General features: G+C 43.0%; 1 protein-coding gene across 1 annotated transcript in view; it reads left to right on the top strand.

Moving 5' to 3' along the window:
- Positions 1–81: 81 nt before the first annotated feature.
- The window catches only part of LOC104165128 (obscurin-like), a gene marked incomplete at its 5' end in the record, with an annotated part of 144390 nt that continues 130084 nt past the window's right edge, over positions 82–14387 (top strand). Inside the window, 12 exons of the mRNA XM_009704685.1 lie at positions 82–357; positions 839–1114; positions 1557–1591; positions 2245–2389; positions 3679–3954; positions 4772–5047; positions 6190–6456; positions 6951–7220; positions 7447–7710; positions 12368–12634; positions 12977–13089; positions 13801–13954. Coding sequence (XP_009702987.1) covers positions 82–357; positions 839–1114; positions 1557–1591; positions 2245–2389; positions 3679–3954; positions 4772–5047; positions 6190–6456; positions 6951–7220; positions 7447–7710; positions 12368–12634; positions 12977–13089; positions 13801–13954 — 2619 coding nt within the window. The remainder of the gene's footprint in view (positions 358–838; positions 1115–1556; positions 1592–2244; positions 2390–3678; positions 3955–4771; positions 5048–6189; positions 6457–6950; positions 7221–7446; positions 7711–12367; positions 12635–12976; positions 13090–13800; positions 13955–14387) is intronic.

The following is a 14387-nucleotide window of genomic DNA, read 5'->3' as shown; positions in this document are numbered from 1 at the left end:
AATAGATTCAGGTTTCCAACTCCCTCCCTAACTCCTGATCCTCATGCAAGTGGGCTGATGAAAATATCTCTCTGTCTTCAGAGCCAGAAGTTGTGTTTACAAACAAGGACAAAGTCCAGAAGGAGGTGAAGGCTGCACTATCAGAAAATGCCACGCTGAGCTGCGAGGTGGACCAGGAGAAGACCGATGTGAAATGGTACAAGGAGGGGAAACTGATCACCTCCAGCAAGAAGTTCAAGGTGGAGTCGGAGGGCAAATCGCGTCGTCTGGTGGTGGGTCAGGTGGAGAAGAAAGATGCTGGGGAGTACACCTGCGAGGCTGCTGGCCAGAAACTGACCTTCAAGATTGTTGTCACAGGTGGGAGAAGATTCTTTGGGACAGCCTTCCTGTTTCTGGAATATTTAGAAAAGTGAATATTATTATTATGTAACTTCTATGTAAAACATGATAACATCTTTAAGACAGGGAGCTCCATACTTGAAGAACTTTAGGAACTACTCACATCTGTAGGAACAGGGCCATGAAAAGGAAACTACTGATTGCACCTCTCCATCCCCACATGTTGATGCAACCAGAACAACTCTGCAATGCAGCTGATTTTCAGTGAATTTCAGAGCAGGGTCAGAGTGGAGAGCCGTTGGGTGTCTGCACAATGTCTGCATTCACAGAAATAAACCAGAAAAAAACTCACCACAAACCAGTTTGGAGGTTCTAGCAATTCCTTTAGATGTCTGCTGTCAGGTCAGAGGCTTGGTTTCCAGTGTTACCTCTAAGCCATGATAAGGGGATTAGGCAACATCGTATCTTGGAGACAGCCTGAATTTCTCTCTCTTTTCAGAGCCAGAAGTTGTGTTTACAAACAAGGACAAAGTGAAGAAAGATGTGAAAGCTGCACTATCAGAAAATGCCACGCTGAGCTGCGAGGTGGCCCAGGAGAAGACCGATGTGAAATGGTACAAGGAGGGGAAACTGATCACCTCCAGCAAGAAGTTCAAGGTGGAGTCGGAAGGCAAATCGCGTCGTCTGGTGGTGGGTCAGGTGGAGAAGAAAGATGCTGGGGAGTACACCTGTGAGGCTGCTGGCCAGAAACTGACCTTCAAGATTGATGTCACAGGTAAGAGAAGAATCTTTGGCCCATCGTTCCTATTTCTAGAATACTCAGAAAAATGAATATTATTTCATAAGAGTTTTTCATATTATACTTCAAATTTTTGGAGAACATTATTGGGATGGCCTAGCTCTGATATGGAAATGAGACAGAGAGTTACAAATATAGAAATAGTTATAAATACAGTTCCCTTTATATCTTCTATGTAAAACTTTATAAAGCCCTTAAAACAGGTGAGCTTCATCCTTGGAAAAACTTTGGAAGCTACCCATTGCTGTAGGAAAAGGGCTGTGTAAAAGTCAGTACTGATTGCACATCTCCATCCTCACATGTTGGTGCAACAAGAACATATCTAGACCACAGCTCATTCTCAGTGCATTTTGGAGCTGGGTTATGGTGGAGAGCGGTTGGGTGTCTGCCCAGTGTCTGCACTCTTTCTTTCTCCCAGAAGGGCTTGTTTCAGCCCAGGGACAGAATATGACAGTAAGGCTTGATATATGTTAAGGTCTCTAAGGTGTCAGGTAAATGACAACTAGGGGAAGCAGGTGTCATGGAGACTCATTCCAGATGCATCACCCCACTGGGGCTGTAGTGTGGAATAGATTCAGGTTTCCAACTCCCTCCCTCCCTCCTGATCCTATTGCAAGTGGTATGACTAACGTGTCTTCTGGAGAACAAGAGGATTTCGCCATTTGGGTGTAAGGATGTAAGATGAGCTGAGCTTTTCTCAAGGTCACATGAGAAGCGATAACACAGTCCTGAACATGTCAGTCCTGGTCTAGCACCCTTCTCATTGAATTGAAGAGGCAGCAGAGTCAGCTATTGCGAACCAAAGAAATCAATGATATGGGGCTGTAACACAGAATGGGACAGCACCTGCCTCTAAAAATTTGTTACTTTACACTCAACTTGAACCAAAATGTATCCTGCCTTGACTGGACCCTACCATACAATGCTTTTATGAACCAGAAGCTTTTATGAATCCAGAAGATCTTCTAGCTTATTACCGTCACTATAAGCTATTCTTTGTGCGACTTGTGACAAAGCAACAAAAAGCTTTAAAAAATCAACCAACCAAACAACACCCCCCCCAACCCCCACCACAAAACAGTTTGTGTTTTCTCCAATTCCTTTAGATGTCTGTTGTCAACGATGTGAAATGGTACAAGGAGGGGAAACTGATCACCTCCAGCAAGAAGTTCAAGGTGGAGTCGGAGGGCAAATCGCGTCGTCTGGTGGTGGGTCAGGTGGAGAAGAAGACCTTCAAGATTGATGTCACAGGTAAGACATACCTTGTCTGAATTACAGGAGAAGATAATAAAGTACTAATTGTAATAACTATTACACTATGACTCATTTGCAATAGTCTAGTCTTTGTTGCAGCCTGTAGGGTTCACCTGATCTTCTCTGCCTTGTTGCCTGGATTTGTAGAAATGGGAATATTTGGCTTTAGCACAGGACCTTCAAGATTGATGTCACAGGTAAGACATACCTTGTCTGAATTACAGGAGAAGATAATAAAGTACTAATTGTAATAACTATTACACTATGACTCATTTGCAATAGTCTAGTCTTTGTTGCAGCCTGTAGGGTTCACCTGATCTTCTCTGCCTTGTTGCCTGGATTTGTAGAAATGGGAATATTTGGCTTTAGCACAGCACAAAGGCCTATGTCATTTCTAGTCTATCTGTATAATAATAGTTGCACATACAAATACAATAGAATAAATAACCAACATATTATTCAGATATCTCCCATTCCTGGGGTCCCAAAGGGTGATTCTTAAGCATTGAAGCTCTTGAAAGGAAAGAACCATTCAAAAATCCTTTTCTTGTTAGACTTCCGATCCCATTTCTGAAAACCGGGAAGCTGGAATACATTTTGTCATTTGCAATTTCAGCAGCGGCATGCCTCAAGCTGAGTTGAAAACTCAGCACTTTTTTCTGAATTTGGGTTGCTGTGCGTTTTAGATCTCAGCCTTTTGAGATGCCTTACTACTTCTTCCAGGTGCTAAATGTGCCTTTGTCATGAAAGATTCCCAGCAATTGGTCTTTTGGAACATAATTCACAAGGGGCCCAAACTGCTTTAAGCCTGTGATGCTAAAGGGAGCGTTGACATTGCAACAATCTTGGGTGCCTTGCCAGCCATGACCCTGACCTGGCTGAGCCCTGTAGGGAGATGGTACTTCCTTTGCCCCTTTGACAGTCGTGTTTGTGACAGTGGAAGAGACCATGAAGAGTCTGTTCACAAGCCCATGTGACCTAGGTCTTACGTAAAAGGATGATACACAGGACAGATGTTCTTTGGGAATGTTTGATTTAAGTATTTTTTGTATGGTGTCTTCCAACCATAGGATTGATGTCAAGGACCCTCTTCGTCCTTTCCATTCCTAGACTCTTACTTCCCTATTTTCCACATGGTGATTTGGTCATGCAGAAGGGTAAATACTGCCAAGTGAAGGCAATTGGTTTTGGCAAGTGACAACCTAAATATTTCTGTGCACAGAAATCTGTAAGATTGATCTCATTTTAATCCCTCAATCAATATTTTCTTCCTTTTCTGCACTCAGAGCCAAAACCTGCATTTATAAACCTGGACAAGGTCCAGAAGGAGGTGAACGCTGTCCTGACAGAAAGTGCCACCCTTAGCTGTGATGTAGCACAGGATGCAACCGAAGTGAAATGGTACAAGGATGGAAAACTGCTCATTTCCTCTAGAAAATTCAAATTAGAAACTGTGGGCAAAACCCGACGCCTGGTTATAGAGCAGCTGGAGAAGAAAGATGCTGGAGAATACATCTGTGAGGCTGCAGGCCAGAAGCTAACTTTCAAGTTGAAACCAACTGGTGAGTACTCACTTCGAGGTGCCAAGCAGCAATCTCTGTGGCTTAGAGGGAAACTGGACATTGCCTACCCAGTGGCCAGGGTGCAGCCACCTTTTTCCCTAGAGCAACATCAATGAACCACATCACACATTAATTGGCATTTTTAGTCTGGCAGTGTAGAGGGAAATCTGGCTGAAGACTTTTTTTGGCTTTGGAAATGCTATGTAGCTTTTTGCTTATCTCCTTTGCACACCCCGTCGCCCAACCTGTTTCAATGGTGGGGAGCTGAACGTAGAAGTGGGAAGTTTTGAAGAGCAGCAATAGAGTTATGGAGGAAGGTGACTAAGAAAAGCTGGACTGCTGCTGTGTGTGCCCCAAAACTACCCAGTTTTGTGGCAAAATGTGGCACAAGATAGAGAAGAGGCCAAAAGAAATGTAGTAGAGCAAACAGAAAAGAAAACAGGCCATAAATTCCGGTTTAGCAGATGAATAGTTCTTAATTGGATCTAAAATCCTAAAAATGGGAGAGGAAAGAATTATACATGTCATTTTACTTCTAAGAAACAAGCTTTTTTGGGCAGCAGATAAAATGTATGTTTGCATTTCCTTTCCTTTGCTTCTCTTCTAAGCAGAAGCTCTAGGTTGCCTGACAGATCATTTTCTTTCTTCCCACTCAGCAAAAGATTATACCAGCCACAAATATTCAGCCATATTCCCTGGGTTATTACAGATTATGAATGAACTGGTGTTATGAGTCATGAAGACAGAGTAATAGGAAAATTGCCGTCTTAAGGATTTGAGCAATAAGTTAGTTTTCTTATTTTAATGTCTTTCCTAGAACCAGAGGCTAAATTTGAGAATAAAGTTGTCCAGAAAGAGCCTCTTATTGTTCAAGAACATGAAAGCATCACACTGACTACTTCAGTAACGCCTGAAACTGCTGCAGTAAAGTGGTTCAAGGATGGAACAGAAATCAAGGCGAGCAAGAAATATGAGATCAAGAGTGAGGGGGCATCCAGGACCCTGACAGTGAACCTGGCTGAGAGCACAGACACTGCCGTGTACACTTGTCAGACAAAGAACGACAAGCAGGAATTCAAAGTACAGGTGAAAGGTGAGCAGAGAACAGCAAATAGGTCATGTCCCAACCCAACAGCTACAATTCTCTCATGGTAGGGTGGAGGAGAAGTCCAAACTCTTTCTAAAACTGTTCCAATCTCAAGGCTTGAATTGCTGTTGCAACTGCTGTGGCTGCCTCATCATGGGTCAGCAAAGTTCTCCTGCTTTCAAATACCAAGTTTTTGTCCTTCACTGGCCCCTTGAGGGAGCAAGGAAGCCTACAATAGGTAATTCTCCTGCTATCTGCTCCCCACTCTCATCACGCTGTTTCTATCTCCTCCTAACCCCAGGAGCTGGGGCATGGCAGAGCCTCAGCTCTTCCCCACACTGCTCACCAGCACGAAAAAGCTGATGAGGATGTAGAGGGATGTTGTATGAGAAGACTTGTGAGTTAGTCACATGAGGAAACAGGACCTAAATTGTATCTTCCTCTGTTTGTCGGATGATCTGCCTGGGATAATGTTCCCTAGTCAAGGCTAAGGCTATAAAGTGACAGGAAGGATGAAGTACAGCTGGTCCATGGATGGAGATGCGAGGGGTGATGTCCCAGAGCAAAAGCCTGCTCCTTTCTCTTCAAACACTCACACTGGAGATCTCTGCAGCTGAGATGCGCTCCCTCAGCTCCCTTTGGAGTCAATGCAGAGGAGTGGTTGCCAATAGGTCATGATACATCCAATCTCTTGAAATGTCTCCTTCAGAAAGGAGAGAAATCACACCCTGGATTTTCTGACTCCATTGGCTGTGTCTCCAGTGACCGAAGAGACAAAAGTGCCTGGGGCTTATGCATCCATACAGATTTTTACACTTAGTCAGGCAAATCAGTCTCCAATGTAAAAACACCACATGGTCTCATCAGGTGAAAGGTTAGAAAGAAGACAATACCCAGTCACATTTTAAGATGCTGTTCTTGCTTTACAGAATGACAGTGATGTTAAAATACCATGTCAAAGGAATCCCCCTAAATTTCCACCTTCTTGGTTTGTTTCTGTCTACCCTGATCCCAAATATGTTCTGAGGTTGTTTTATTTGTTTGTTTATTTTATTTTTTTTTTAAATAAAAGTTGGCCAGAACCAATTTCTTAGAACAAGTTTCTTATCTTTTCCTTCCTCATAATTTTTCCTTCTTCTGAATTTCAGAAATCCCAGTGAAGTTTGCCAAAAAACTTGAAGCTGTTAATGCTGAGATTGGAGGCAGCGTCTCTTTGACCTGCAATGTGAGCCACGCCAGAGGGAAGGTGGTGTGGCGCAGGAATGGGGTTGAGATCAAGCCCAGCAAGCGTTTCCAGATTCATGAGGAGGGCATCAAACGAACCCTGACAATAACAGGGATCCGGGCTGAGGATGAGGGAGAGTACTCCTGCGAGTCCCGAGATGATAAGAGCAGCATTACCATCACCCCCAAAAGTATGTCTCTAATGGTGATAACGTGGAGGGATCCTTGGGTTTTGTCCTCAGCTGTTACAGCTATGCAAAGCTGAGTTTGTTCACGTGTTTGTGCTGTCTCCTGTGTTGACAGCAAAATACAAAACTCCACTTCCTCTCTCAGTGGCAGTGGAACCTCTACATGTGAAGAACATAATGATTTTGAGATGTGTTGAGCTCAAGTCTCTTAATATGCGGGCAAATTGACCTTCATATTGCATTTGAAGTTGAAATTAAGTATCCCAAATCTAAGATGGGACTTTTTTTCTCCCTCTCTTTGCTTGCCTCTCCTTCTGGCATCTTTATACATACAACTTACTCAGACATGGGAAACATGATGATCCATTATTGTGATTTCTTACTATAAGTAGTAAAAATCGATGTTTCCCATAAAATCATTAAAGCTTTAGCTCTTTGAAGGTGCTTATACCATGTCTCAAAGACACACTCGTACATGTTTTATTCCTATCCATCAGCTCCCAGAGTGGTGAAATTCGTTACAAGTCTCAACAATGTGGTCTCTGAGGAAGGAAAAGAGGCTGTGTTCAAGTGCACCGTCTCTCCCAGTGATGCTGTGGTCACTTGGCTCAGGAATGGTGTCAAGATTGAAGCCAGCAAGAAGTATGTGATCTCGCAGAAGGACACCAACCACAGCCTCACCATCACTGATCTGACGCTGGAAGATGCAGCTGAAATTTCCGCCAATGCTGAGGGTGTAGAAAGCACAGCCAATCTCAGAGTTCGAGGTAAAAGGCGATAATGCCCCTTTGACAGGCTGTCACTGATGACCTATGTTGTTTTATGTGGCCTTTCTTCTGACTGATTATGTTGAAATTCTGCTTTCGCATCATTAAATAAGGATGCCTAGAATGCATTGAGGCTGGAGATATGTGAGCCACCATTTTAATTTTCCTTGAAAGCCTGTTTTCTGGATCCTCTACATTCTTACTAATTTTTCTTCTCCTTTGGCAGAGGCCTCGATCACATTCAAGAAGAAACTGGAGCCCAGAACAGTTGAAGAGAGGGACACAGTGACCTTGGAGGTAGAGCTGACCAAGCCTGCAGAGGTGAAATGGATGAGGAACAGCATCGTATTGAAGCCCAGTGAAAAAATAGACATCAAAGCTGAGGGAACAAAGCATATCTTGGTAGTTAAGGACATCTCCTTTGCAGACAGGGGCTTCTACTGCTGTGAGAGTCCTGATGACAAGACCCAAGCCAAGATCAATGTGGAAAGTAAGTTGAATGATCTCCAGTTCTATAAATAGCCTGGATAGGGTTTGGAGGTGGATTCTGGTCTCTGCCATTATCACAATGGCCACTGCCCCCCCAACCTCACCTGCCATGGGGACACTGGGACACAACCATGGGCTTGGGCATCCATCAAATGACTGAGAGCAGGTGAAAACAAGGGCAGTAAACAGAGAATGGCTGGCTGGTTCCTGTTGCCTCCATCATCCCGCCAGCTTTCAGTCATGCTGTTGACAATTAAGCTTCTTAGCTGATTCTTCTCTTTCCTCTGAAATTTCTCACTCTCTGGTACGCTGTTTTTTCCTTTGTATGGCTTTTAGCAAACCATTCCCTCTTCAACCACCCATTGCCCTAATTCTTCTCTGAAAACCACCTCTTTCAGAATGTCTCTTTATATTCAACCTTGTACTTCTGTCCTTTTTCCTACATCCTTTTGTCATGAGTATCGCAGGATAGATGAAGACAGGATTTAAGCACTTAAGAACTATCTAATTTTGCCTATAAAGCCCCTGCCACCAATTGGTGCTATGTAGGTCATAAATAATAGGTAAGGAAGGACTTGATAACAGACTTCAAGTATACAAAAGGTTGTTACAAAGTGGAAGGGAACAAACTGTTCTCCATGTGGAAATAATGACAGGAAATAATGGGCTTCAGTAGCAATGAGAAAGATCCAGGTTATACAATAAAAAAGCTTTTTAACGGCTGGATGACTAAATAGGTTGTCTGGAGAGGTCTTGGAACCTCCATCATGGGTTTAAGAAAAGGTTAGTGAAACGTGTGTCTGGGATGATGTAAAGAGCTGAGTGTGTCCTCGAGCAGGAGAGAAGAGCTGGATGATTTTTCTAGGTCTTTCCAGTCTTATAATCTTGTGGTCTTCTGATGGAATCAAAGACATCAAAAATTGGTGACAGACTGCCTCATACAGAGCAGGATTTGTCAAATCACTTCCATGCACAGCTTCATCTTCAAAATCTTCCTGTCTAACAATTGTCAAAACCCCACCACTTTAGCATCCAGATACGGGGCAGTTATCACTTCTATTGGCGGTTGCTTATCTTTTTTTCCAAACTGAATAGCTCTAGAAAAAAACAGACATTAGCAGTGACTAGCAGCTGGTGTATTAGTCTTGGATTCACGAGGCCTCAATCTAGCACATTACTTTCAGCTCCTTCTGTAGCTAGGAGAGAGAAGAAAATACCTCCAGAGAGCGTTTAAAGTCTTAGATGCACTGAATTACCTTCTGGAGTATCCGAGTATTCAAGAAACCACGGGTGACTATGATCCTGATTCAGAACTAGATTCAGGTTTACTGTCTCAGTTAAATCAGATGAACTAGGTCCACAGAAAATAAAGAAATATAGCATTTCCACAGTCACAATGTGTTGGAAGAATGAAGTGCAGTACAGGGTTGTAGATTCAGTTACCCTGTTTCTAGGCACCAACTGTTGCTATAGCAAAGTGGTAAAAACAAAAATCACGGAATCACAGAATGGATTTGGTTGGAAGAGACCTCTGGGATCATCAAGTCCAACCTTTGCCCTAACACCCCCATGTCAACCAGACCATGACACTGAGTGCCACGTCCAGACTTTTCTTAAACACCTCCAGGGATGGTGACTCCACCGCCTCCCTGGGCAGCCCATTCCAATGCCTAATGAAATGATGGAACGGTGTTTATATAGAAAGTAATTGGGTAGCCCTGATAGCCGTCAGCAGTGTTTTGTGCAAGGTGAGTCATGCAAGCATAAATGTGTATCTGTCTTTGGTTTATAAACTTCCTATTCTGATGGAGAGAAAGGATTTTGCTTTGTGCTTCCCAGGCACCCAGCTGCATTCTCATCACTTACACTTAGTGTCACTGTAAAAAGCAGCTCCTCTGTTGATGAATTGAGATAGTTTCATGTAGTGACGGAAACTCAAGGTGATCTGAGAGGGACCATGATCAAAAAGGGGAGTCAGCACACTGTAGCAGGGAATTCTTTTTGCATATGATCAGCCAAGCCTTAGTTATGAGATGCAGAAGGAAAGAATCTCACTAGACTGTATGTATTCTGCATCCAAGTCCTCCAGACGAGATGGCACCTAGCTCTTGCACTGCTTTACAGCAAAAACAAGACTCTAAAAGTAGAAATCTAAAATTATGCTTAATTTTAAGCAAATTATGCTTAATTTAAGTAAATGGCCTCTTTTCAGCAGAATGTGTTAGAGCTTACATCGAGGTCAGCAGAAGTTCTTTAAATGCTTGCAGTCTGGGGAATTGAGCTACTATTAGTTGCTGCTAAGGCTTAAGTGGAAGCTTTAGGCTAAGAAGCCTGATTTTGGAGGACCTTTTTTAAAAAAACACCAAGCTGGACTGATACTGTTTGGTTTGAGATTGCTTTTGAAGCAAGATAAATAAGGAATATCTATGTGAAAATCTGTTGATTTACTCGAGTATAAAAGTTGCTTCATCAAAAGATAAGCGTCTGTTCTGATCTTAAGATGCTAGGAGATCCTAAAAACAACTGAGCTATTCAAACAAATAATATACCTGGCTGAATATCTGTTCTCAATTGTGACCAGGAGGAGATTTTTGTGGAAGACTTACTTAAGTCAGTCATGGGTAAAGTGATCCTTCCTTTGATATACCACTAAGTTTTCAGCAGGGAAAAGCATAATTAGGTCAATTAATTATAGCAGAGATTATACTGGGAACATGAGTCTGAAATTTCAAATCTCTTGACACAAAATATTGTCTATTAAAATAAATCCTGTAAAAGTTCTACAGTTCCCCTACTGTTGCTGCTTTATGACAAGACTTTTGAAAAAGTGATTTTTTTTTTAATTTCCCTTTTTTTTTTTTTTTTTTTTTCCTCCAGTCCTATGTACAACACCATGTGAGGATACAACTAGGAGGCCACTTACCTAGTTAGAAATTGCTATGCTATTTAGTTAATGTTTTTGCAAGTCTCTTTTGTTATCTTTTTGGAATAACTTCGGTTCGACCCTTGGTCCATTCACTGTTTGAGGGGCTGGAGTGCCTGTTAACATAGGAGAAAGGTTAGACAGTAGCAGGTACGTTGTGTTCAGTTTAGAGAAAGAGATACCCCAGTGGGATAGGGACTGACTGCAAAATGAGATCAGAAATCGGGGACTGATGTAACTTCTAGAGAGCAAAGCCAGGAGAGCTGGTGTCTTAGTTTGGGAAGCAAAGAACAAGCTCCTGGAAGGGTCCGTATTTCCCTCACTTGTCTGATTCAAGACATGTCCTTGGGACAAATTTGTGCTTAAGTGGTTGTGAGCTTGGGGAAGATCATGAGAGAAGAACCAATGTGGTTTCCTTGCAAAAGGAATTAGACAGGATCCTGCAAAGGATGTGTATGCATCTCTCTAAACCTGCTCTGAGATGTAACACGTAACAGGGGGGGACAGAAAAGGTGTAAGGAGGTGGCATTGCATGGAGTCTGCTGCTGCCCTCCTGGGGAGAACAGTACTATGCTTCTACCTGGTTTGTTAACGAAGCCATAGCATGTTCATATCACCTCTGTGGGACCTTTGGAGAAATAGTTTGTTCCCTGCTGTCCCCTGTGTGGTGTAAGGACAGGTGCCATCAGGAGATGTTTGAGCCTCAGAGAGGCCATGGTGTCCTCAGCCCAGGAGCTGGATCCAGACCATGACCACAGAACAGAGCCCACAGCCCACTCTTGGTCGTGTTTGCATTCAGATCCTGGTTGAACATGGATCATCTATGTTAAACATGCACTGGGCAGGGTGAAATGTTCCCAGGAGACCCATAGAGAGTTGAAGGTTTTTGTGAATAATTCATGGCTTTATAGAGGGTTTTTTTTGTTGTTGTTTTTCTTAAAAGAAAATAAGTTGCCAATTAAGGACGAGACAGGTTTAAACACTAAATCCATTTTACTGGCTGATAGGACACTGATGTCTTGTAGGAAAGGCCGGTAACATCCACCCCAAACAAGCTTTCTCCCCCAAACTGTGAGGTGTCAGTGCACTTCACACTATGTCGTGTTTGGGTTTTTTTGGTTTAGAAAAGCTTTTTCCTCCCCCTGCTACTTCCCTCCCTCCCTTGTTTTGTCCTAGTTGAAGACCTACATAATATTGTTTATTCGTTTATGCTCTATTAGTCTCTAGTGACCATCATCTTTCTCTTGAGTCATGCCCAAAGAATAAGTATTTTTAGCAACATCTCTCTTTTACAGCACAGGGAGCCTGGTCCTGGTATAACTAACAGCAGCATTATCTCCTAGAGTGTTTCTTCCCAGTGTTTATTGGTGACCACCTCACCCAGCACAGGAATGTCTCTAGTTCTCTGTGTGTGTGTGCAACTTCAAAGCTTATTTCTGGCCAAGATGGTGAGTGTGGTTGGCCTTGACAGAAAAAGGGCCAGTTTGCCCTTTTCCTGCGACTCTGGTTGAGTTGTTTGTCCTAGCTGAAAGCATCCATTTTAAGAATAGCAGCCATGCTAGCAGTATGGGCATTGACAGGTTTGATTTCCTGCAAAGGTGGTTGTTTAATTGGCAGATACCAACTAATTGACAGATACCCACATGAGGAATAGGGAATAATGTATTTTGGAAGACCTCAGGCTATTTCACAGCTGTCAGTGTGAGATCTCCAACTTGTCCGTGTTGTTTTCCAGTGAGGCAGATCAAGTTGGTGAAAGGTCTTCAACCCCTCGAAGTCTCTGAGAAAGGAACTGTCACCTTCGAGGTGGAGGTGTCACATGAAGATGTGGAAGGGATCTGGCAGAAAGATGGCGTTCGGCTGAAGCCTGCACCGAATATCAGTATTGGTGTCCTGGGGAAGAAACATTCCCTGACTCTTTCTTCAGTGACTCTTGAAGATGCAGGACTCATCTCCTTCAAAGCAGATGGCATTCATTCATCAGGGAGGCTCACTGTGACAGGTACATAGACCCGAAAGTCTCAGGACCTGGTTGGTGTGGGACATGGTTGTCTTCTCCAAACTCAGAAAGCGAGCTTTTAAGAGGGCAACAAGCTTTCCTTGTAACTGCGAGGGATGCTAAGCACTGGACCATCATCAGTAATGTATGCTTCTAATGTCAGCAGGATTACTGTAGCATCATTGTCCACAGAACAACTCATGATAATGTGCTCAAAACAATACAATTTTGTTGTCACAAGTTTTATTAAACATGGAAGCTAGGCTCTGCCTATTCATTTTCACTTGTGTCAGATGGTCCTGGAGACCTAATTCCCCACTCACTGGACTTTCTCCTTTTTTGCAGAATTGCCTGTGAGAATCAGCAAACCTTTGGTAGACGTCAGTGTAACTCAGAAGGACAAGGTCACACTTGAGTGTGAGCTGTCCAGACCCAACGTGGATGTCAAGTGGTTCAAGGTACAGCACTTAACGGATAGTGGTATTTTAATTTCTGACTTCTCTAGAAGGGAATTAGAGCATTTAATTTCCCTTCCAGGGGATGTGAGTCTGAGCCTTTGCTATACAGTTCTTAGCATTGCTCTCTTGTCCTTATGCTCATTGACCTGCCCAGTTCATCACTCTCTGTTATTTATTTACTGGGTGTGTTTGTTAGGTTGAAAATTGAATTATTCTGTTCTTGCACAGAATGTGAGCACTGCTGTTGATAGCAATGCAGACTTGTGCTTTACTTCACACCTAACACCCAGGATTCATAGCCTCATTGGGAACTGTGATTTAAGGTGAAGTCTCAATTCCTTTTGCACCTGACAGTCATTTTGGGGATCACCTCAGGCATTTCATGTACCTTCCTTGGGGCTCAGCTCATACTTTCCTTGAATGAGGATAACAGCATTTCTTCAAGGTGATGTCTAAAAGGGCTTATTGCCAACCCTGTACAGTGTCTTAGGCCTTCAAATAGGTGTCCAAGGTCAACCAAAAATTACGCGTGTTCTTCAGTCACTCCTGCTTCTTGAAAACTGCGCTGCGCTTAAGTTTCAGCATATGTTCCAGTAAGAACAGTTCCATTAAGTCCAATGAGACCGGTGAATTAAGCACAGATCTGAATGTTTTGCTCACTGCAGACGTAGAAGAGTTGATGGTGATCTGGTTTGGCTTTTTCCCTTCTAGGATGGGAGGGAGGTCCGGCAAAGTAAAAAAGTGGGGATTATTGCCCAAGGAAATAAGAGAAGCCTCATTATTCACAAGTGTGAATATGAAGACCAGGGGACCTACACGTGTGAAGCAGCTGAAGACAAGACATCAGCTACCCTAAAGGTTCATGGTATGTTTGACTGAAGTAGGAAATGACATCTACTGCAGTATTTTTGACTACACAGCAAGAAGTGCTTCATGGACAGTTTGTGTATTTCTCAATTACTCATTTCGGATAAATTTCTCTTCCTAGTGAGAAAGTGCTGACAGAGCTGTCCTGTTCTTGCTCTATGCTTAGACAAGCATTTTTGGAAAAGGTGCTAACTTAGTTTTCCATTTATCGTAAGTGATTTCTGGTCTCTGGAATTTAAATAGTGTGTCTAGATAATGCAAGTTAGCAAACAGTGGACAGCCTGGCACAAAGCAGGGATTCAATGGGTGACGCTTACGTGGTTTGGTTTGGCTTCTGCCATTGTCACAGGGAGATTTTGTGTGAACAGGGACTGGACAACCTGAAAAGACAAATCAGCTCTTTCTTATTTCTTACTAGATGCTGTCCTCAT

Source organism: Cariama cristata, unplaced genomic scaffold (genome assembly GCF_000690535.1).
Source record: "Cariama cristata isolate BGI_N322 unplaced genomic scaffold, ASM69053v1 scaffold2747, whole genome shotgun sequence".
Classification (NCBI taxonomy): Eukaryota; Metazoa; Chordata; class Aves; order Cariamiformes; family Cariamidae; genus Cariama; species Cariama cristata.
This window is presented reverse-complemented; position numbering and strand designations above follow the sequence as displayed.